Source organism: Sceloporus occidentalis, unplaced genomic scaffold, assembly GCF_023333645.1.
Source record: "Sceloporus occidentalis isolate IW3139 unplaced genomic scaffold, rSceOcc1.0.p SCAF_2, whole genome shotgun sequence".
NCBI classification, from domain to species: domain Eukaryota; kingdom Metazoa; phylum Chordata; class Lepidosauria; order Squamata; family Phrynosomatidae; genus Sceloporus; species Sceloporus occidentalis.
In genome coordinates this window covers 270,844,549-270,868,258 of record NW_028316982.1, presented here as the reverse complement: position 1 = coordinate 270,868,258, position 23,710 = coordinate 270,844,549, and the positions used below count along the sequence as shown (strand labels likewise).

Genomic DNA, 23,710 nt, shown 5'->3' with positions numbered 1-23,710 from the left:
CTTTTATTTTACCTGAAATCATCATCATTATAATAATTACACATTATTGCTGAATTGGTCATCATCGTGTGATATTTCCTTTGCCAGGAAGCTCATTAACAAATATCCTGATATTATTTTAAATCCAGTAGGATTTTCCCCTCCAGAGAAGCCCTTAACTTTGGGATGATGATGATGATGATGATGAGTTATCAGTCCTTGAGGCAGATTTAAAACCATGGCAGCCCCATCCCAAGCTACATCCAGGGCTTGGAAAAGCTACCTTTTGTGGACTACAAATCCCAGAAGATCTCAGCCCAGCATTGCTAGTTGTAGTTCTTGGAGTTGTAGTTGAAGAAAGTAACTTTTTCCAGCAGCTGTGCTGACGGGGGATTTGGGAATGGGTGAGTTGTAGTCCAACAAAGTAACTTTCACAAGCTTGGTTGTGGTTGAGTCTTTGTTTGTAACTGGATTTATCGTAACATAACATGACTTGTTCAGAAGGTAAATTTCAGGTCTTAATTCTTAATAAAATCTCTTTTATCTTCATATATATCTTCTTCCAGTAACGTTTCAATTTTAGGCATTGAGGAGGTGATATGAGAGCCCTGTTTAAATACTTGAAGGGATGTGATAAAGGAGTTTATCACACGGAAGAAATTTCTCTTAGTTTCAAATGAAAAGAAAGTGGGGCCAGAACGCATTCGTGTGAATTCACTAGTCCAGCGAATTTACGTGAATTTGAATTGCATTCGAACTGACTTCCCATTGCCCAAAAATAGCTTGCCGTTGCCCGAAATTGCGTATGGCAGTCTATCACGCAATAACATTAAACCTCATGATTGCGTTCAGATTGACATTGGATTATTCTTCCAATTTCCCTTGTCTGATAAACTCCATTGAGGAGAGAGCAAGCTTGTTTTCTGCTGCTCCAGAGAATAAGACCCAGAACAATGGATACAAGCTCCAGGAAAAGAGCTCCCACCTAAACATTAGGAGGAACTTCCTGAGAGTAAGGGCTGTTAAAAGTAAAACCGTGGAAGACACTCCCTCAATGGAGGATGGTGGAGTCTCCTCCTTTAGAGATCCTTAAACAGAGGCTGCATGTCCATCTGTCAGGATGCTTTGATGGGGAGTTCCTGCATGGCAGAATGGGGTGGGACTGGATGGCCCTTTTTGGGGTCTCTTCCAACTCTATGCTTTTAACTCGAATGCCCCACTGTTTTGTCTCATGTCTCTCCTCCCACATTTTAATTCAGTTCTGTCACTTGTGTGTTGTCCTTTAAGTAGGTTTTGCCTGTCGTCTTTCAATCCCAACCCAGGTGTATCATCCATGACTGAGCCAGTTAAGAGATTATTAGCACATGGTGCTCAGCAGGGCTTGCAGAGCTACTTTATCCAGGGTCAGACTGTTGGCCTGTCTAAGGCAAGGGGGTCTGCTTTGATTTTCCAAACATATCTGGAGGTACCATGCAAAACATTACAGGCTTTGGCTGTAGGTCTTTCAAGAGGAAATTGCGTTCTTCCCTTCAAAGAGCTGCAGTAGATTATAGCAACCTCTGGAACTGAGGTTTTGATGTAGAACTGTGGGTGCTTTTTATACTCAAAAAGATTGCTTATTATTATTATTATTATTATTATCAAAAAAAGCAAGGTAGCTAATTAAATTTGTTTCAAGCGCATGATGGCCCATTTTCTACCTTTTGAAATAGTTAACAAACTGTGCCTAAAATTGGGCCCAAGTTGGGAATAAACATTTACTTTTACAAAAGCCTCTTTTTTTTTTTGGCAGCCTTTGGAAACAGACTTTTGATGAAGTCCAGGTTTTTAATAATTGATAGCTTCAAAGTCTTTTGTATTATTCATACCTTAATAATATTTTAACGTTTATTGATCTGCGTTTTGTGGCCTGTTTTAATTTTTAATAGAGCTTTGTATTATTGATAGCTTAAATAACATGCTACCGTTTATTGATTTGGGTTATATGATCAATTTTAATTTCTGTAAAATACCTACAGTCCAAGAGCTGGGGGGAAAGATTAGATATTAATAAAGAAATAATACTGATAGCAAAAGAACTTATTAAACTACTTTCCTTCCATGGATTATGTGAGTTCAAGCATCTGGACTGAGGCTTTAGTAGCATGACACATAATGGAAATGTGTCTTGAACCGAGTAGAAAGCCACTGATTAATATTATTTTTATTTGTTTATTAAAGTATTTCTAAACCACAGCCACCCAAGATATTGAAAAGATCTCAGCGGATGCATTCACAATGCAGAAATAACCCAGTGTGACACCGCTTTAACTGCCATGGCTCAATGCTCTAAAATCCTGGGATTTGTAGGATTTTAGTGGTGCCACAGCTCTCTCACAAAACTACAAATCCCAGAATTTCACAGCATTGAGCCATGGCAGTTAAAGCAGTGTCACACTGGATTATTTTTGCAATGCGGATGCAGTCCAGGCTTTCTTACCAGTAAAATGAAAACAGTTTTAAGCAATCGTTTTAACCACCGGTTTTAACCACTGATGAAATATACCAAAAACAAAATGCAGACATAGTCCAGTTTGAGAGTGCTTTAACTGCCCTGGTTCAATGCTTGGGAACTGTGGAAACTAGTTTAGTGAAACCTTTAGCCTTCTCTGTCAAAGAGCTCTGGCGCCACAGTAAACGACAATTCCCTAGCACTGAGTCAGGGACATTAGAGCAGTCTCAAACTGGATTATTTCTGCAGTGTGTGTGTTTTGGATCGTAGTCATTGTTACAGTAATGACCCAGATTGGGCTATCTCTACTGTATGTTTGGTATTGTACAGCATGTTCTGGAAATGCTAATGAACAATATTTTTAAAAGGCACACAGGCTGGCTGCATTAGTGCAAATAATAGTGCTCAAGGACCACAGTAATGAGTTTGATCTTGTAGTCTTTCAGTGTGCCGTAAACTGGTCTGAAACATGCCCCAAACTGGGTGAAACTAGGCTTCTAATGGAGCTCTTGTGAAAGCAAAGGAGACAGATGCTCTCTGTCTTAATTTATAGCTGCAAAGTTCGCCTAAGAGGCTTCTTATCTGGGGATCGATGGTCATGTTTTCCTTTTTAAGCCCATCTGTCTTGCTAGTGTATTGTTGCACTGAAGGAGGATGGACCTTGCTTTCCATTTCTGCTGAAAAAGGCAAGACAGTGGCCAGTCTGAACTGGTTTCATCTTTGGGGGAATTTGCTGGATGTGATCAGCTGTGAATGCATAATTGGCTTATGAATGCAAATCAAGGTGTGGGATGGCCAGATAAGGGCTTTAGCATCCGCTGACGTCTTTGGCAGCCTGACTCAGGCATACTTTCTCATAATCTGGGGAGTATAAACCAGAGCTGCTGTGCTCTCCACATTCAGTTCTCTTTCTTTCTCTGTTTCCTTCTTGCCTCCACAGGAGAAGTAGTATGATTATTAGGTGTCACTTTTCAGCCTGTCTTTCTATGGAAAGTAAAGGGAGTTGGACCGTGGTGGCCTTGACCAAATTTGACGAACGGGATACCTTTAGAGAATCCTGATCAAACTGCCAGCATCCTGACATACTTGAACAAGGTAATAATAATGGCAGCTTTATGGGTTCTGGTTCAGACAAGGGACTTATATGGCATACAGACATACCTCTGTTAACAAAGGTGATGTCTTTCCTGGGTGTTAGTTTATTATCGTAAAATTTGATACTGGATGCAGAAATAATATAAAAAGGACAGGGAGAGATTCGTACAGCACAAAGATGGAGTTAACCATGCTTTAGCAGACAGTGCTTTTTATTCAAAACGAATATTCCTGCGTGAAATAAAACGTGGGGTCAGATAGGTCTTACATGTCATATATGCTTGACTGTAAGTCACCTTCATGTATAAGTTGAGGGCAGGTTTTGGGGCTAAAATTACAGATTTTCTTATGACCCATGGATAAGTCGTGGGTAAAATTTAGGGCCATGTAGCAAAGGATCTAAAGGATGAAGCAAAGGTAAAAATGCCAAAGAATTTTAAAAATTCCATCAGGCATAACTGTTTATGGTCAGCCTAAAGGATGGATGGATGAAAGAATAGAAGGGAGTCAGTACTTTAAGGACAGATTACACTTTTATTTATTTATTTATCTATTTATCAATTTTCTTATATCCCAGTACAGGGACTCAAGGTGGCAAGGCATCCAAGGACTACTTTTTCACCCACCAATTTAGCCTTTTGTTATCGTTTCCATTTTGATAGCTAAGCTTATAGACTAACGCTTTTGTAACCTGTGGCAGTGGCGTCACTAGGATTGGTGTTACCTGGTGCAGTAACTCATGGTGTCACCCCCCTCCTCAATTGACCTCCTCCCATACCACACCGATATAGAATCCTTAGTGATGCTTTTTGTACTAATTTACTTATAAATCGTCATCCCCATATATCACTGAATGTAATGGTAATAGGTGTGACATAAACAAAATTAAAATTCTACCTTTTAAATTACGATATCATATGCACAGCATACATGTATTTACATATACATAGTTTCATGGGCTTAAAGTGAACATTTGGTAAAATGTGATTTTTTAAAGATTTCTTTTTAAAAATTAAGGCAAGCTGCTGTTTGCCTTGCCTTTTGTAATCAAGTACTAGAACTGCTTGGTTAGAGCAGAATCTGATTCTTTCCTGCCTCAAGCCTTATTGCATTTATTGAAGATGTGCTTCTTCATCTGAACACTGAACGTCTGTTTCTCCAACCTTCCTTCACCATCTTTCCAGTGTAGATACTGATAAAATACTTCCGACTACACAGATGATGAGGTGGAAAGAGGGGGCTTTGTTGCTGTATACCTCATTTCCAGTTAATGGAGACCCTAAAGTGAACCTATCATGGGGTTTTCTTGGCAAGATTTATTCTAAGGGTGCTTGCCACTGCCTCTGAGGCTGAGAAAAAGTGACTTGCCCAAGATCACCCAGTGGGTTTCCATGGCTAAGTGGAGTTTTGAACCCTGTATTTAGAGTCCACAGTCCAGTGTTCAAACCACTACAACTTGCTGGCTATTTTTAGAAGAGTCCTGTACTGTTTTTATTGGCAATGGCAAACCAGCTGTGAAGAAATCTTAAGAAAACACCATGATGGTTTTGGCTTAGGGTTGCCATCAAGAATAAAATATTTGAAGGCATGCAACCACAATCTCTGTAAACAGGTAGAAATAGCTTAATCTTATCACTCGCAAAATTAGGTCTCTGGAGTTACTGCTGGTAAATTTTTAGGGAGGATAAGTTCATTCTTGGATTCCAAAGTGTCGCTAAGAGCAAGGAAGGTCTGCCTAGCAGGATTGTCAAGGAAATAAAAAGTATTTTAATCATCATAGCCAGAAGTCATATCAGTATGGTGAAATATCAGTTTGAAAATGCTCAAAGAGTATTTGGAATATTTAAAAGCCATTTTAAAAACAAGAAAAAGCTCTGTTTCTTGGGAAATTTAGAATTCCCCCCTCCCCCCAACACACACACATCTTCTCAGTTGCTTCCAAGCATGTGCAAAAAGTGACCAACGTTACCTGATGGACTCCATTTCTGTGGAGCAATGAATCCACTCTGTGTTTTGGACTGAACATTATTTAGTGGACTGGATTTAGCAATGCTTGAATAGCTCCTTTCAAGTTTAGACTTTAACTCAGAGTGGATTTGCCACTCCACTGAGGCAGAAGGCAACCAGATGTAATTACAGGCATACCTAAGTTTAAAAAGCCTCTGATAGCTACTTTTTACAAACTCTCTTTGTGCCCACCTCTTTGAGCGTTAGTGTGGTGTAGTGGTTTGGGCATATAGAAGTACACGTTGGGTTTCTTGGTGAGAAAACAAGAATATTATCTAGAAAGGCTGTGATTTTTTTAAACTCCCACATAAAATGGATGATTCAGCTCGCTCCTAGTTATTGCTGATTCAGTCTGAGCAACAAACTGATAACCCTGTGGCATCTTCCATAACAGAGTCTTTGCTGAAGGTCAGCATTGTTGCAGCAAAAGCCACTGTACGCAAAGAGCAGAGCTCTTCTTGCAGAGTTTTCAGAGATTCAGAAATTTGCTTTTTTGGCCTACAACTCCCAGACTCCTCCTCCCCAGCCAACCAAACCAAAGAGTGCTGTGTCTCAGGTTCTGTCTGTCTAATGGAGCACACAATTGGGCAGAAGCAATCACCTCAGGCAGCAGATTCTGGGGAGGAGGCAGCAGAGAAGCTACTCCGTCCAGCTCTTACCTCTGAGCCCCTCACCCAGGCTACTCCCATTCATCCTTCCAAAAATATGTTTGCGCAGAAAAACCTCTTTAAAATGGTCCAGATATGTCGTTTTGGTTGCTCCCAACACTTGAAGTACTCCAGGATTGACAGAGAAGGAAGAGGTAGATTGGGTGGGCATAAAAAGACTGTGAAAAGGGGCTTCTTTGTCAGAGGCTTTGTTAACCAAGGCTGCACTGCAGAAATAATGTAGTTTGGCAGTGCTTTAACTGCTGTGGCTAAATGTTATGGACTTTTTGGATTTGTCGTTTTGTGAAATATTTAGCCTTCTTGCCAAGAATTCTGAAACCACAACAAACTACAAACCCCCAGATTCCATAAGATGGAGACATGACAGATAAAATGGTGTCAAACTGCATTATTACTGCAGTGCCGATGCAGCCTGAGGCTTGCCTATATTCCCTGGTGCACAGCAACATAGGATGCTAACTTGTACTGAGACTTAGTGGTCCAACTAGATTGGCAACTCTGACTGACAGTCTGTTGCTCTCCCATCCAAGGACTTCTTAGCTTTTGTGTCTGAGACACATGTGAATTCTCCTGTGGAAATGGTGGGATGTTTTTGTCCAACATGGAACATCCACATTCATTTCAAGGTTGCAGAAGGACAGTTGCACTTGTGGCATTGTTGTGGATTGAGTAGCGCATTCAACGCCAAGAGTTGCATAGCACAATTAGTGTATAACCCCATGCAAAGATCTACACTTTGAAAGCCTGATCCAAGATCTTGAACAAGATCTTTGTGTGAAATGATGACATCCTTTTTCTTTTTATCATGGCCAACATTGTGTGTATCTGTGCTCCTAGTAAGATGCTTTTCAATGAGATAGCCATGTCAGTTGGTTTCAGTATGAGAAGGAGAGTGGGGCGAGAAGACGTCTTGGAGTACGTTCCACTTCTTCAGGTGCACTGAGGGAGTACAATACAAAAGCTACAGATATTTATGCAGTTACATAGTTGTGGAGGTTGGGATCAGAGTGTCATAGCATGCAAAAAGATGCAAATAGTGACACTGGCTATAAACCTTCAGGAAGTTATGTAAGATGACATTAGTCTGTCAAGGAAATGACTTGTTACTTATGAGGTGAAAGAAGACATTCGACTTTCCCAAAGTCAGCTTCCCAAAGAAGGAACATTTTTCTGAGGTGAATCCTTTTGTTACTTGTGTAACTGTAATGAGACCCATATATTAATAAATGTGGTGTGTCAAGGAACCATTATCTCTGTAAGAAAGGTGTTTCTTTCTTTCCAGACAGGGGCAGAGTTCATTTGTCTCATCTTTTGCTACATCAACACCCAGCAGTTTTCTGCTTTTGAGTCCTTCATCTTTTCCATACAACCCGAGGGAAGCAGACAAAGATGGTTGGATTCAAGCCCACCGACATCCCTCCGACGGCCACTGTGAAGTTTGTGGGAGCTGGAACCGCTGCCTGCATTGCGGACCTGATCACTTTCCCCCTGGACACAGCGAAAGTCAGGTTGCAGGTGAGCCTTTGGAAATGTAAGCACTGTTATTTTTGTGGGGTTGGATGTCTTCAAGTGGGCTTCAATTTATGATGATGTTATGAATGAGAGACCTCATGTTATCAATTGACCTGTTCAGGTCTTAAAAGCACAGGGTAGCTGTGTCTTCCTTGATAGAGTCAATCCATCTGTAATCTGATGTTCCTCTTTTCCTTGTTGTTGTTTGCCTTCCAACTTAAGGCAGGTGAACCTATCACAGGGTTTTCTTGGCAAGTTTCATCAGAAGGGGGTTGCCATTGCCATCCTCTGGGGCTGAAGGAAGTGTGACTTGCCCAAGGTCACAGGGGATTATCATGACCAAGCCTGGATTCGAATCCTGGTCTCCTAGTGTCCTAGTGCAATGCTTAAACCATTATAGCATGTTGGCTCTCATTTTCCTCTTTTCCTACTGCTTTTGAATTTTCCTAACATTATCTCCTTTCCCAAATCAAAGATATAGCCATGTTAGTCTGTGGAATCAGTATGTAGAAAGGTCTTGTAGCACCTTGTAGTGCTTGTAGTAGCATCTTGTGGTAGTGGGTTAGTCTCAAAAGTGCCACAAGATGTCCTTTCCCAATAGTCATGTTATCTCATGATGTGTCCAAGTATGATAGCCTCAGTTTAGTCATTTGGCTTCTAATAGAGAATTCAGGTTCAATTTCCTCTTGGACCCATTACAGATGGTCCCCCCATCTGTGAGACTGGTATTGACAATTTCTGTGAAGAGCAACACATAATTCATGGCGCCTTGCACTGCCCACATGTCTGAAAAAACATGTTTTCTCTAGGCATTCCTAAATCCTCCAGTGCTATTCTGTGGTCAGCTTCCACCCCAAACATACCATTGTGCTGGAGGACCTAGGAATGCCTAGAGAAGTGTTCTGTCCTGCAAAGCTTTTGCTCCTTCCTAGGCACCTGTTCAGCCCATGCATCTGAAGAAGTAGACCAAGTCTACAAAAGCTTATGCTACAACTCCTTTCACATAGGCAGTTTCAAAGGTGCTACCAAATCCCTTTGCATACTATATCACCTTGATATGGGATGAGACTTTAGGACCACAAAGACAGGATGCCCCATACAAAATAGGATGCCCGGGAACCTACTAAAGTGTTGTGTTCAGGCACAGTGAATTAACTGTGCCTTATCTCCTTACGTCTCTACAGTCCTCCCTTCTCTTATTTTGGAAGAAACCTTGGTGCAAGCCTATGTGAGGAGCCCTGCCAGGGTACTGTTTTCTTTTCCTTCCTGTAAATTTCCAGAAGCACCTGTCTAGGCATTGCCAGCAACTGGACACCACATACTGGTGTGGACCAGCAGGCCTGATCTTATCTATCTTGTCTATCAATGTAGCAACAAGGCTTTGGAATAAAATTAAACTCTGACCTAGAGAGAAAGAGTGACTCAGCAAGTCCTGCCATTTTCCTCCTCTTATTTATATATCAGTAAGGGTCAAGCTTTCAGAAATTAGATGTCCTCTAAGTGCTGCTACCGTTGTTGCTATGTGCCTTCAAGTCCATTTCCAACTTATGGAGACCCTAAGATAAACATGAGGGCCTAAATACCTTAAAGGCACAGATCCTGTCTGATCTTGGAAGCTAAGCAGAGTCAGCCCTGGTTAGTACTTGAATAGGGGACCACCAAGGAATCTTAGGTGCTGTAGGCTACATTTCAGATGAAGGAACTAGCAAAGCACCTCTTGCCTAAGAACACCCTATGAAACTGTGAAATAGATGGAGTTGCCACAGACTGAGAACTGGGTGGCATATTCACATGTACACAGATACACACACAGACACCATACCTGTCAGAGAGTTTCTTGGCAGCATTTGGTTGACGACGGTTTTCCTTTGCCTTCCTCTGAGGCTAAGAGAATGCAGTTTGCCCAAGGTCACTCAGTGAATTTCCATGGCCCTCAAATATACTGATCTACGCAAATCATCTCCAACCAATGGTTGAGATGATGGGCAATAGAGTCAAATGTATCTGGAGGGCACCAATGTAAGGAAAGGTTGGATCAGATCAAGATATCAAGATATGCTGATCAACTAAAAATTCAACTCAGATAAATTAATTAGTTGGATGATTAAAAAAATAATTAATACAAACGCTTATAAAACAAGATGTTTTAAGACTAAATGGGACTGGAAGACTTCACCTACAAAAGGTGACCCAGGATAGGAGAATTTGTGCTGCTTTCCTCTTAAATGTTGTTATTATTATTAACCTTTATTTATAAAGCGCTGTAAATTTACACAGCGCTGTACATAAAATCTTTTTAATTAGACGGTTCCCTGCCCTCAAGCTTACAATCTAAAAAGACACGACACAAAGGGAGAAGTGAGTGGTGGTGGTGGGGAAGGGGATGAGGTCCAGCAGTTCCGATGCCTGGACCAAGGCAGATGGACTGGAGGGAGGGCTCGGCTTCTTAATGAATAGTTAAAACGAGGCATCCTGGAGCAGAGAGGGCTCACCCCTGGGAATGCTTCACTAAACAATATAGTCTTTAACTCGGTTTTAAAACTGGGTAGAGAAGTGATGAGGTGCGCATGTGGGGGAAGAAGGTTCTAGGAGTAAGGGCCAACAAGTGAGAAGGGATGAATCCAGGAGGGAGCAGTGGCAATCCTACGCTGGGACAGGAAACCTTGACTACCAGAGCGGAGGGTAGGAGTAGGAATGTAAGGAGAAGGAAAATGCTACCTTTTAAATGTGTCAGTTTACTACTCTCATCCTGCAGAAATAATGGAGACTGTAGTTCAACACAGCTGAAGGGTGTCAGCTTGGGGAAGAGTGTTCCATGGCAAAGATGGATCCTTAGCATACATGGGATAATTGAAACATGGTGGACCTGTGTACTCTTGACACACATACCCTATGGATGCTGTGCCAAACAAGTGTGTCTAAATGATCTGATCTGGTTCTTGCCAGGACATAACGGCCTATTCGAGGCACAGTGTTGCTACTCACAAAAAGCAAAATTGTGGGTGTTTTGCCTTTGGGAAAATATGTTTTCAGAAACCATATAGATAACAATAGTGTGCCCTCCTTCTGTTCCTCTAACTCATTTCCTTCATGCATAATCTTGGGTTCTTTCACGGTGTTGTAATCTTTTGTTGCATTGTGTTTCAGTCATCAAGGCCATAAGGTTCAGTGTGTTCCTCCCCTGCTCCTGGAGGTAGAAACTGGACTGCACTCCATTGCAATGGTGGCTTCCTCTGTGTGTCTGGGTGGGGGGGGGGAGCTATTGCTGAAGCCTCTCTGGGTTATAGTGTGAACATCAAAGAAGCTATCAAAGCAGCTGAACCTGTTTTGCGGAATACAGTTTAGTCCTTTGGGTAGTTCCTGTAAAGTAAATTTCCCACACTACACTTTCTAAAGCCATCACTAACTCCCTGCTCCCCCTTAGCCACACTGAGTGAGGCATTGTCAACTGCTGGCTCCCATATTAGTAGGGCTCTGACACCATTCCATGCTTTAGTTTCAGGGCTGGAGTTGAGCACTTTGGATAGTTCCTTTAAAACGTAAACCTGGGCTGGATTAACCACCCACATCAATATGGAAGCCCTCAGCTGCTGCTGCTTCAGGGCTAGCCTTGGTTGGGGCGGGGGGGTTGCTAGTGAGCTGCAATCTTCTCTAAAGCAGGGGTGGGAAAATTGTGGGGCATAAGGCCCCTAGATCACACTTCTGGGGTCCACCAAAGGCCCCCGGCAATTGAAAAGAAATCAGCTTCATTTTTGCCTGAAAACTGTGTAGACAGGCTCCCAAATATGCAAAAACAACCACAAAGTACTCCCACCCACTCACAGAAACCCCACTATCTCCAAATACCTCTGCTTTTTACACACTCCCTCTCAAAATGTTGACAGGAAATGATGATAGTGACAAAGGTACAGTTGGCTCTCTATATCCATGGATTCTGCATCAATGGATTCAGCCACTCATGTCTTGAAAATATCCCCCCCAAAAAAAAAATCCAAAAAGCAAACCTTGATTTTGTTATTTTATCAAAGAAGACCCCCTGCCAGATGGTTGGACCTCCTGCATGGCAGGGGGTTGGACTGGATGCCCTGTGCGGTCTCTTCCAACTCTATGATTCTATGATTGTATGACTCAGTCAGAGAGGCCATGGGCTTGGGTCTGCAGAACCTGAGCGGAGCAATTGAGGAAAAGGGGTCTTGGAGATGTTTCATTCACAGGGTTGCCATGGGTTGAGGTCAACATAAAGGCAGTTAACAACAACAATATAACAGACACTTTTTTACTATGCCATTGTACATAATGGGATTTCAGCATCCAGAGATTTTGGTATCCACGGGGAGTCCTGGAACCAAACCCAGCAGATACCAAGGACCTACGGTATTTGGGTTTGCTGCAGGATGTATGTGTGGTCCATAGGATGGGTTGGTGGGGAAGATCAGTTCCTGGGCCTGATGTAGTTGCCCACCATGCTCTAAAGCAGCCTCTTCCTCTTCTCAAGAAAATAATGCATGCACTGGTAACCTCAAGGCTGGACTTCTGCGATGTATTCTACATTGGGCTAGGTTTGTACCAAGTCTGGAAACTCCAACTGGTTCAGATTATAGCAGCTAGATTGATTATGGGTACATCCAGGAGTGATAACATCGCACCAATCTTAAAATCACTCCACTGGCTGCCAGTTAGTTTCTGGGCAAAGTACAAAGTGTTGACTATTACAGTACCTTTAAAGCCCTATGTGGTTTGGGTCCAGGTTACCTACAGGATTGCCTTCTCCAATACAATACGCCCGTACACTCAGGTCCTCTGGGAAATGGTTGCTCCAACCAGCCAGGGCTAGACAGGCAACAGTTTCCCAGAGGACATTTTCTCCAGCTATCCCTAGTCTGTGGAATGACCTGCCAGGAGAGAGACAACAGCTGAAAACACTGGCAGCATTTGAAACGATGTCAAAGTCACTTCTTGGCAAGCCTTCCCAGTCAATTTTAAATTATGACTTTTTAACTGTATATTTTACAGAATGTATTTATATGAATGTATTTTAATTGTTTTATAGTATTGTATTTTAACTATTGGTTTTGTGTGTTTTCTTTTTTAATTGTGTTTTGTATTTTAATATGTTGTAACCTGCCTTGAGGAGAGGCGGGAAAGAAATGAGAAATTAATAGTAGTAGTAGTAGTACAGCTGGCCATCCAAATTTGCAGCTTTGACTTTTGTGGATTTGATTATTTGCAGTTTTGATTAATATATTCTCTCTAGGAAACTCTTAAGTCCTCCAGCGCAATTCTGCTGGAGGTTGACCATAGAGTTGTGCTGGAGAACTGACTAGTTCCTAGAGAAAATACTTCTCTAGGCATTTGTAGGTCCTCCAGCATGATTCTATGATTAACTTCTGGCAGATGTTGGCCATAGAGTTGCACTGGAGGACCTGGAGATTCCTAGAGAGGTGTCCTCTTAGGTAAAAGGAATAGTGTTTTTTAATTTGTGCTTTTTCCACTTTCATGGGGGTCCTTCACCCCAACCCCAGTGAATGTGGAGGAACCACTGTATTATCTTCCTCCTTTTCCCTCCTTGCAGATCCAAGGAGAGAAGAAACAGGCTGTTGCCACCAGAGCAGCTCAGTACAAGGGAGTCTTTGGCACTATGGCCACAATGGTGAGGAACGAGGGGCCGAAAAGCCTCTACAATGGCCTGGTGGCTGGCCTCCAGCGCCAGATGAGTTTTGCTTCTGTCCGCATTGGGCTGTACGATTCAGTGAAGCAGTTCTACACCAAAGGCTCAGAGCGTAAGTTGCTGTGTCTCCTCACTGCACTTTGCCAACCCACTATTCCACCTTTTACACCAATGTGTAAAAAGATATATAGGGAAAGAGTAGCACAGGTTGAGTCTTGTCAGAAATACTTAGGATCAAAGGTATTTTGGATCTTTTCAGATTTTGAAACATATGCCTACACATAATGATATATCTTGGAGATGGAACCCAACTCTAAACATGAAATTCATTCATGTTTCATATATATCTTATACACATAGCCTGAAGTTAGTTTTATACAGTATTTTAAATAATTTTGTGCATGGCATGAACTTTGTGTATGCTGAACCATCAGAAAACTTGAAACTTGAACCATCACTATCTCAGCCACCCATGAAAAACATTTTGGTTTTTGAAATATTTCAGATTTTGGAATTCTGGGTAAGGGAGACTTAACCTGTACCATCAGCACTATTTGGGAAAAAGAGATGTCATGTATCTGATGAAATGGTCTGAGTCCATAAAGTCCTCTGCTAGAAATTTATTTTTTCACAGTCCCAAAGTACCGCAGAATTAATTTTGATGCTTAAACTGACTTAACACAGCTTTCTCTTTAAATTTATTGTGGCATAAACTTTTTGTGGGTCTGAACCTGATTTCATCTGATAGATTAAAATTAGTCAGCAGAAGTTCATCCCACAATAAATTCCTTAATTTCTAAAAGGCTATATCAGAAATTACTGGCTGGATCATTATGGATGCACTGAGTGGTGGATGCATTCAGTTGTAATTACAAAGGATCTGCTGTTGGTTTGCTAATTAACTAATTTAATTTGCTTCCATTTCATTTATTTGTTTTTATTATTGTAAGGTTTTAGTATTATTTGTAAAAAGGGTGGGTTAGAGGGCTGGGGTTTGGGGAATTGTCTTGGTTTTTATGATTGTATTTAATTTTGTTATCCGCCTTGATCTGCAAGGAGAGGCAGGATGTAAATTTATTATTATTATTATTGTTATTATTATTACTATATTTTGTTTTATTTGCAAAATGTTAAATACAGGTAAAATGTTAACCTCTTTCACATTACCTCTAGGGATTAACAAATGCATAAAAAAGGTCTTTTTTCTTTTTCTTTTGGCAAAACAACATAATGGCCACTAACATTTTTAAAAAGTATACCATTATGTAAAAAACATTGTTTGGGGATCTCATTTTGGGGAATTGTTTTTCTTGCTTTGGATTGAAGTTTTCTATTTTAAAAACTAAACCTCCTTTAATGACAGGACCTAGTCCAGTATCTAGTCTAGTAGTTCAGAAAGATTCAGTGTTTCCAAGGCTGAAGCATAACTCAGTATTGGTAAAGGGAGGACTGGTCACCTGTGATAAGAATTCACCTAAAGGTGATCAGCCAGGAAAGCTTTTGCAAAGTGGAATGCAGTCATTCCTTTTGTTTAAGTTGTTGAAATGCTTCAGACAACCTGCATGAATGCCATGTGGTTTTCTATGATTTGGAGAGGGACTTATTTGTTAGGCTTGCTTAAAATGATAAGAGCCTCTGTTTTTGGTAGATATTTCTCTAAGACATTTGAAAAGTACATGTGCTGTTTATTAACCAAACTGTTGTCTCTTCTTGTCTTCAACAGATGCTGGGATTGGTAGCCGTCTCCTTGCCGGATGCACCACAGGAGCCATGGCTGTAGCTGTGGCCCAGCCAACCGATGTGGTGAAAGTGCGGTTCCAAGCACAAGCCCGGATGGAGGGTGGAAGGAGGTACCAGGGGACGCTGGATGCATACAAGACCATTGCCAGGGAAGAAGGTGTCAAAGGCCTCTGGAAAGGTAGGTGAAGGAGAGTGTTAGACTTAGTCGATCCAGAGTAAAGAGAACAGAGCTTCAGATTCTTGTTTGTGGAATTGTTGGCTTGCACAGTGATTGAGAAGAGATCTTAGACTCCTCTTTTTGTTTTCTGCTTGTTTTCAAGCTTGTTTCCTTCAGCTCCAAAGAATAGGATCCAGAGCAATGGATTTAAACTACAAGAAAAGGGGTTCTAGTTCAAGATTAGGAAAAACTTCCTGACAGTAAGAGCTGTTCAAGAATGGGATACGCTGCCTCAGATAGTGGTGGAGTCCCCTTCTCTGGAGGTTTTTAAACAGAGGCTGGATAGCCACCTGTTTGGGAGTGCTGTGATTGTGTATTCCTGCATGGCAGAATGCGGTTGGACTGGGTGACCATTGTGGTCTCTTCCATCTCTATGCTTCTATGATTTTTGATGACTGGGTGAGAAGCAGATTGTGATCTGTGTGATTCTGTTACTTAGAATCTTAAGGACAATTTCACACTACACTGTTACACCACAATTATTCCATTTTAACTGGATTGGCTGCTTCCTGTGGAATCTGGGATTTGCAGTCTAGGGAGGGGCTTTTAGAATTGCCAGGCAGATTGCTTTTAAGTCTCGCTAAATTACAAATCCCACCATTCCATGTGGGGTTGTCAATAAAGGGTTGTGGGGACTGTGGACTGCACCAGGTGACAGCTTTAGTGGAGGTGACACCACTGCTTCCCAACCATCTTCCTTTTGGCCAAAAAAGGTTATAAAGTTCACCTGGGTCTCTTTAAAAGACTGGACCTCAGCGGAAGAGACGGAGTGAGTAAAGCGAGGCTCAGGTTTTTTAAAAACAAAAACAACATTTTAAGATTTAATTTTAATTTTTTAAAGATTCTTTTAAAATTTTCTTTAAAAAATCACATTTTACCAAATGGTCATTTTAACCACATGAAACTATGCACATATAAATACTATGTACATATAAATACATTTAAGCTGTGGGTATGATATTGTAATTTAAAGGTATAATTTTAAATTTGCTAATTGTTCACTATAATTTTAATTTTGCTAGTTGAAGTTTACATCATTACAGTCAGTGATATGCAGGAATTACGATTTATGAGTAACATTAGTAAGAAAAACATTACCAAGGATTCTGTATGGTGTGTTATGGCAGGAGGTCAGTGGGGAGTGAGAGGTGACCCCATGAGTTACTGCACCAGGTGACGCCAACCCTAGTGATGCCACTGATTCCACGGGAAGCAGCCAGAGCAGTAAAAGTGGAATAATAGTGTTATAACAGCATTGTGTGATACTGACCTTAGACTATAAGGGCCAACTAGGAAAACTCTCTGCACTGCAGGACTACACAATTACACACGCACACAAAGCCCAGCAATGTCACTGTCAAACAGCTCATACTGTCAGAATGTTCTTCATAACGTTTAGGTGGAATCCCTTTGCTTGTAGTCTGAATCCATTGGTTTGTGTTCTAGCCTTTGGAGCAGAAAACAAGTTTATTCCATCTTCTAGGTGATATCACGTCAGATATTTAAATATGGTTCTTATGTCCCCAGAAATTAAAGTCAACTTGATGGCAGTTATGCCAGGAACTGTTTTGTTGTTCTTTTATTTGTGCAGTGATGGCACTCTATCATGTCCCCTCTCAGTCTTCTCTTTTCCAAGCTAAACCTCTTAGCCCTGGAAAAGCTTTGCTTGGCCAGATGTGGATTCTTTGTTTAATCCCTGGGCAAGAAATTTGTGAGAAAAGCATCCACAAGATTTGTTTTATAATCCTTGTCTTAAAGGAGCCCTGGTGGCGCAGTGGCTAAATGCCTGTACTGCAGCCATTCACTCAAAACCACAAGGTTGCGAGTTCAAGACCAGCAAAAGGGCCCAAGCTCGACTCAGGCTTGCATCCTTCCGAGGTCGCTAAAATGAGTACCCAGACTGTTGGGGGCAAATTAGCTTACTTGCTGATTAGCTTACTTGCTGTTCACCGCTATGATCTTTGGAATAGCGGTATATAAATAAAAACAAAACAAAACAAAACAAAAACAAATCATGGTAGCTTGTCCCAAACAGATTAGGCCCACTGAATCAATTGTTGACTGGTGAACCAAATGTTTGTTAAATTCCATTGCCTCAGTTGGTTTACTCTAGCTGGGACGAACCAGTAGGGCTGTGAGATCCTTCCCCCCGCTCCCAGTTTCAGCCAAATTGTAGTCCACTCTAGCCTTCTAAAATGTAAAGGCTCCATTTCCCATATAACTGAAATACTTATTCTGGCTTCTTGGTCACTTGCTCTGTTTTCCACCTCAGTCTGGAGGATTAGAATCTTTGCTTTGAAACTGATGAAAGAAATGGAGTTTTGCTAGGAATTCTGGTACGTCAAGAGGAACACTGAGTAACTTTTTTAGAGAGTGATTCAGAGACTGGCCTGGGACTTTCTCCTAAATATTTTTGTCTGAAATTAGTGCTATTACCATTAACTGCATAAACAACTGGTGACAGTTCCCTTTTTAAAATGTCCTATTTCACTTCCCTCTCTATTTTTCTTTTAGGTACTTCCCCCAATATAACCCGTAATGCTCTTGTGAACTGTGCCGAACTGGTGACCTACGACCTGATCAAGGATACACTTCTGAAATACAACCTCATGACAGGTAAAGATGATGGACAGAACGAGGGTTTCATCTAAAGGGTTTGTTTTAGTTTGTAAACCATCAAGTCAAGTCACGTTTATTGCTTTAGACCAAAGGTCTTTGCATGTAAACCATCTTGCGTTCTGTTTAGGGAGAAGAGAGGGGAGGAGGAGAATAATACAGGTGGTGATGATTGGCATTCTGGGAGCAATTTCAACTGACAAAGCATCTAAAAGAAAAAATCCAATTGCATAGTTAGAAAAAGTGTCTCTACTTGAAACTTGTCACATTATCTGATGATACTTTACTGATTCCTAGATTCTTGGCCAGACTCTGAATCATAGATGACCCAAAACTCAGTAACTCCTGGTAAACTGAACCATTGATGATGAGTTTTCCATCTCCTTTCCTTGCAGATAACCTACCTTGCCATTTTACCTCTGCGTTCGGAGCTGGCTTCTGCACGACTGTCATTGCTTCCCCTGTTGATGTAGTAAAGACCAGATATATGAACTCTGCCCCTGGTCAATACGGAAGTGCCGTAAAGTGTGCTCTGACCATGCTCCAGAAGGAAGGGCCACTGGCTTTTTACAAAGGGTAGGTAGGAATCCTTTCCATGATGCGTGAGGTCACCATTTGGCTTTCTTCCTTTTGGTGTTTTGTAACCCAATTCTTTACAAAATCTGGGAATTCTTTCAATTGTTTTCCTTTTTTTGCCCCACACATTTGTTGCCCCTGACTGGGTTCCTCCAGTGGCTGGTGTGTGAGTTCCATAAGTTAGGTATGTTATATAAGAACCTATTGCCAATTCATTTCTTTTGTGAACCCTGAGTCTTTTGAAAAAAGAGAGGAAAAATTTCCCCATCCAAAAACCTTGCTGGCAAATTGCAGAGGCAAGAAGGCATTTAGGAGAAGCATCTCTCATTGCTTCATAGGTGCATTTAGTAACATTTTGATATTGTAGCATCATAAAGTCAGCTTTCATAGACTTTATGCTGGCTCTAGCTGAACTTATGCAAAGGGATCTTATAGCACTTTTGAGACTAACGAAAAGAAAGAAGGTACTAGCATGAGCTTTCATAGACTTCAGTCTAATTCCTCAGATGCATGTTTGGAGTGGAGAATCCAGAAACAGACCTATATAAGCCATTTGTGTGTGAAAATGTCAATTCAAATTCAAAGCCTTGTGGGTATGGCGATGAGGTGGCAAGTAAAAGTTTTAACAATGGTCACGGGAGGACAAAGGCCACAAAAGCTCATGCTAACAAGTTCTTTCTTTCAGTTAGTCTCAAAGGTGCTACAAAATCCCTTTGAATACTGATTTTCCAGATTAATAGGGCTATGTCTTTGAAATATTTTTGCACAGTTGGTCTCAAAAGGGCTACAAGATCCCTTTGTGTACTGATCTTCCAGACTAAAACAGTTATGGACCTTATCACAATAGTGAAATCCCGTTGGAAAACAGGATTTAAACTTGATTTACATTTTTTTAAAAACCCACACCACATTCCAGCAAACATGAAATAACATGAAGTTAAAGCAAAGGCAAAATGGAGAAAAACAGCAACTTTTTACTTTTGGGAAGTTCCAGAAGTAAAAAGCCACCATTTTGCCTTCGCCTTAACTTCATGTTATTTCATCTTGGCAGGAAAGTTGTCTGATAAACTTCCCACATTTGCAGGTTTTTTTCCAATTTAAATTGAGTTAAATCCCATTTTCCAATGGGATTTCGCTAGTGTGGTAAGGTCTCAGGTCTTTGAATTCCAAGAGAAGGGCCTTCCACAATCAGGGTGCGACAGCAGAGAAGACACTCTTCTTAGCCTTTAAGGTTACATAGCAGTCAATGTTTCTGCTGCAAGAGATGGCTAGTTCCCATACCTGGGAAGTTTACAAATCTCACGTTGTCCATGGTTGTGTTTAGATGGCTTCTGCATTGGAGTAGTCCTCTCTTGCTGTTCACTTGCTAAAATCTCTCTCATTTTTATTTATCCAGAAGATATCTGAATACCTGTCTCTGCTCTCTCTCTCTCTCTCTCTCTCTCTCCTAGTTTTACGCCCTCGTTTCTGCGTCTGGGCTCCTGGAACGTGGTGATGTTTGTGACCTATGAGCAGCTGAAACGTGCCATGATGGCCGCTTGCGGATCATGGGAGGCCCCCTTCTGAGCCGGCTGATGGTGCACTTTACAGATCCCATACACCCATAACAAGTCCTCGATTTGGATTCTCTCCCACCCGGTGTCTGCATTCTGCCTCTCTCCAGAACCTTCTCCATAGTCTTTAGACTACCATAACTACTGTCCTAATCATTTCTGTGGCTTTTAGAACCTGCGGAGCAGGTGCTCCTGATTGCTTCTTTTAGGGATTTTCTTTTTATTGATGTGCTGCTGTCTACCCTCTTCACACTTTTTTTCAAGATTTGCTTCTTGGGGTAAGAGCACTTTATTAGATTTAGGAATGGAGACTGCAGGGCTTTAGCTGGTACAGAGCCATCCAGCTTTTCCATATACACCTATGTACGTATTTTTAAAAACAATATAGATCTTTTAGCCTTGTTATCAGCAGATTGATGGGCAGAAAATACTTCTCTTGTTCAGATTATCAACATCTGGAGAATCAGTTTACTGTTCATTTATAGCAGATGCTGAAAAGTGACATTTTTGGACTACAGCTCCCAGAATCCCCCAGTCAGCATAAGGGAATCTGGGAGTTGTACAGAAGGAGCCCTTTCCAGGCTCTGATTAAGGCCAAATCACAGTCTAGTCCTTAGAAAGCTGGAGACCAAAGTGACTGAGAATAAGAGGAATGTCTACAGTTGCTCAATGGTGTCAGTGTGTGCCTGCATCTCAAATTATTATTATTAAATTATTATTATTTTATATTTGGAGTCTTTAAACCTTATTTAATAGTCAGAAGGGAGATCAAATATGGGTGGCAGGACCCAGCCCTACTTGATGGAGGAAGGGCAGCCTTAGCAAAAGACTGTTAGCTTGGGATTTAAAGAAATCTCCAGGCATGAGAGTATTGATCTGGACGTGTCAGGGAGATACACTGTCTGTTTTTCAAGGAACTAAAGAAGGCACTTCTGCTTAGATATATAACCTGGGGCTCAGTTACACTACATGATTATAGTGCTAGGATTCCCCTTTTAATTGTCATGGCAACATCATGTGGAATCCTGGGATTTGCAGTTTTGGGATTTTCAAATTTTCAGCTGGAGAGCTCTAGTGCCTCACCAGACTACAAACCCCAAGATTTCAAATGTAAGAAACATGGCAGTTAAAGTGAAATAATGGAGCTAGAATTGCGTAGTGTGAATGGGCCCCAGTTCAATGCTACATATGAGTTACAGCTTTTTGCACTGTTGGAGAACCTTGCTTGAGCGAAAGTGACAAGAAGGTAGAAAACCCATGCAATTTATATTTGAACACCTTTGTAATTTTCTGAAGCATTTCGCTCCCTCAAGGCTAGGGGTGGACAAAGGGCAGTCTTCCAGGTATATTGGGCTACAGCTCCCATCTGCCACAGAGCCAACATAGCCCTTGGAGAAAAAGGCTGGGAGTTGCAGTGTCATAACATCTGGAGGGTTACACAACCCAGCCTGCTTCCAGCTTTGGTGTTGATGTTTCCTGATGCACACAATCCCAGCGGAAGAAACCCATGTGGCTTTTCTTAGCTCTCCTCCAGCTCAGCAGCCCCAAGAGGTGTCGGCTTTGGTACAACAAAGAGAGTAGTAAACTTCCCCCATAGGAAAGAGGTTTTGCTGAGGGGGAATCAGGGAATTGGACAGAGGAAATGGTGCTTTGCTCTTTGGCCTTTGACTAATGCAGGCCCTTGAATGCTTTTGGAGATAACACTCTTCCTTGTGTATCAAGCAACAACCCTTTCTGTGCTGTAGAGGCTACAGATGCCTTTGAGGGAGGAGAAAGGAGTCGGTTGGTCTCTGAGAGTGAAATGCAGGGCTTTGTGGATGGTCTTCCACCTCTCTGGCCCAAGGAAGGGGGTTTGGGAATGAAGCTGCTTAGGAAACTCAGAGGGAGTTGAAACCCTATCACGCTGGAGAGGTCCTGCAATGGACTTTGGTGGAGTGGTGGGAACAAGTAATGAAGATCTCTAGTACCATAGCTATGCCATGCAACAAACAAGAGGATCCCCTAAGCTTGCCCAACTGCAGTTTGCAATAATGAGAAAGAGGCCTGCATTTGTCTTGTTCTCTATCTCCCATCTTCCTCTCAGTGGGGCAAAAGTAACTTCTACCTGCCTGGGCAGCTCATTGGGCTGGAGGGCAGAGGCAGCGTCTTCTGTCTCAGCGAAAGAGGTCTCGGCCCTTGTAGCTGTGGGGCGTCTCTTCTGCGATCCTGCATTTCTGACCATTAACTGTTTTCTTCAGGGCTTAATTAATGAAAGTCTTATGTGCTGGCAACGTAATGTACTTTTCTAAAAACATGAAATGGACTCGGAGGCTCCTGTTATGTTTTAACCTACTTCTATGCAGCTCTCTGTGATGGTGCAAAGTGGTGATGGAATTCTTCTCCTTTGTTGCATGACTCCTTTTTTTAAAAAAATAAAGCTGAAATAGAAAGCTATCCTGATTTAGTTTGTGTAGTACCTGCCAGTCCCCACACCCTTTACCTCTGATGGGCACTTGTGCCTTCCTCAACCAAAGTTGTATATGTGCCTTGCATAAATTCAGACGTCAACTGAATTGGGAGCCTGGTTTTTATGTTCCCTTCAGGAAGGACCTGACTGCTGCAGCAGCTTAGGGCTTCCATGTGATGGTAATAGTGAATATGCTCCTGGTTTTAGTCTGAATCTTAAAGGATTGTGTGTTCCTACATGGCAGGGGGGGCTGGACTGGAGCGACCCTGTGGTCTCTTCCAACTCTATGATTCTAATATCCAAGAGGCTTGACCATGTCTTCCTAAATAGATTCAGCAACTTGGAAAATTTGAACTAAAACTTGGAGTAAATTCACCACACTGTAGATATGGGAACCGCCAGCTCCCACTGGAACTAAGATCTGATATTGGGGATCTAACGGCAAGAATGTGTGCCTTCAAATTCGTTTGTAACGTACAACGACATATGGTTGTGACAGGTGGGCAGTGAAAAAAGCTGACAGGAAGAGAATCAATCCGTTTGAAATGTGGTGCTGGAGGAGAATTCTACAGATATTGTAGGCTGCTAAAAAGGCCAATAATTGCATCCATGATAGTGAGGATGGAGCAAGCTTGTTCTCTGCTGCTCCAGAAAATAGGACCCAGAACAATGGGCTCAAACTTCAGGAAAAGAGTCCTCCTCAACATTAAGAACTTCCTGACACTAAGAGCTGTTCAGCAGCAGAAGACACTGGCTAGGAGAGTGATGGAGATTCCTTCTTTGGATGTTTTTAAACAGAGGCTGGATAGCTATCTGTTGCAGGTTGTGTTTGGATTGTCATGTCACCTCTCAGTCTTGTCTTTTTCTAACTAAACATACCTGACTCCCTAAGTTGTTCCTCAAAAGGCTTGGCTTTGGGGTGGGCACTTTGTTCCCCCTACAGCTCATTAGCAAAGCTTGGGAGGTTGCTTTTTTAAAACTTAATCATTTCTGTTACCTTCCAAACACTGATAAGAAAGGATTCAATGCCATAACTTGCAATGTTGAAGCTTGGTCCTTCTGAGTGATTTGCCATTCTTTGGAGGGAAAACACTGTAGGATGGGGAAGAAAGAGGCATACAGCCTGAAGATTCATATCCAAA

General features: G+C 41.7%; 1 protein-coding gene across 4 annotated transcripts; it reads left to right on the top strand.

The window, feature by feature from the left end:
- Window positions 1-20,848, top strand: LOC149320167 (dicarboxylate carrier UCP2). 4 transcript variants are annotated; one of them, XM_089513065.1, is made up of 9 exons: window positions 1-383; window positions 1,302-1,382; window positions 3,411-3,565; window positions 7,523-7,755; window positions 13,325-13,532; window positions 15,144-15,338; window positions 17,892-17,993; window positions 18,389-18,569; window positions 20,021-20,848. In XM_089513065.1, exons 4-9 carry the CDS (start codon window positions 7,630-7,632, stop codon window positions 20,133-20,135), a joined length of 927 nt encoding a protein of 308 aa, XP_089369191.1. In that variant the 5' UTR covers window positions 1-383; window positions 1,302-1,382; window positions 3,411-3,565; window positions 7,523-7,629; the 3' UTR covers window positions 20,136-20,848. The 4 variants fall into 4 exon arrangements, with proteins under 4 accessions (XP_089369191.1, XP_089369188.1, XP_089369189.1 ...); XM_089513062.1 differs by lacking the exon at window positions 1,302-1,382; XM_089513063.1 differs by lacking the exon at window positions 1-383 and having other exon boundaries at window positions 1,153-1,382.
- Window positions 20,849-23,710: the final 2,862 nt, after the last annotated feature.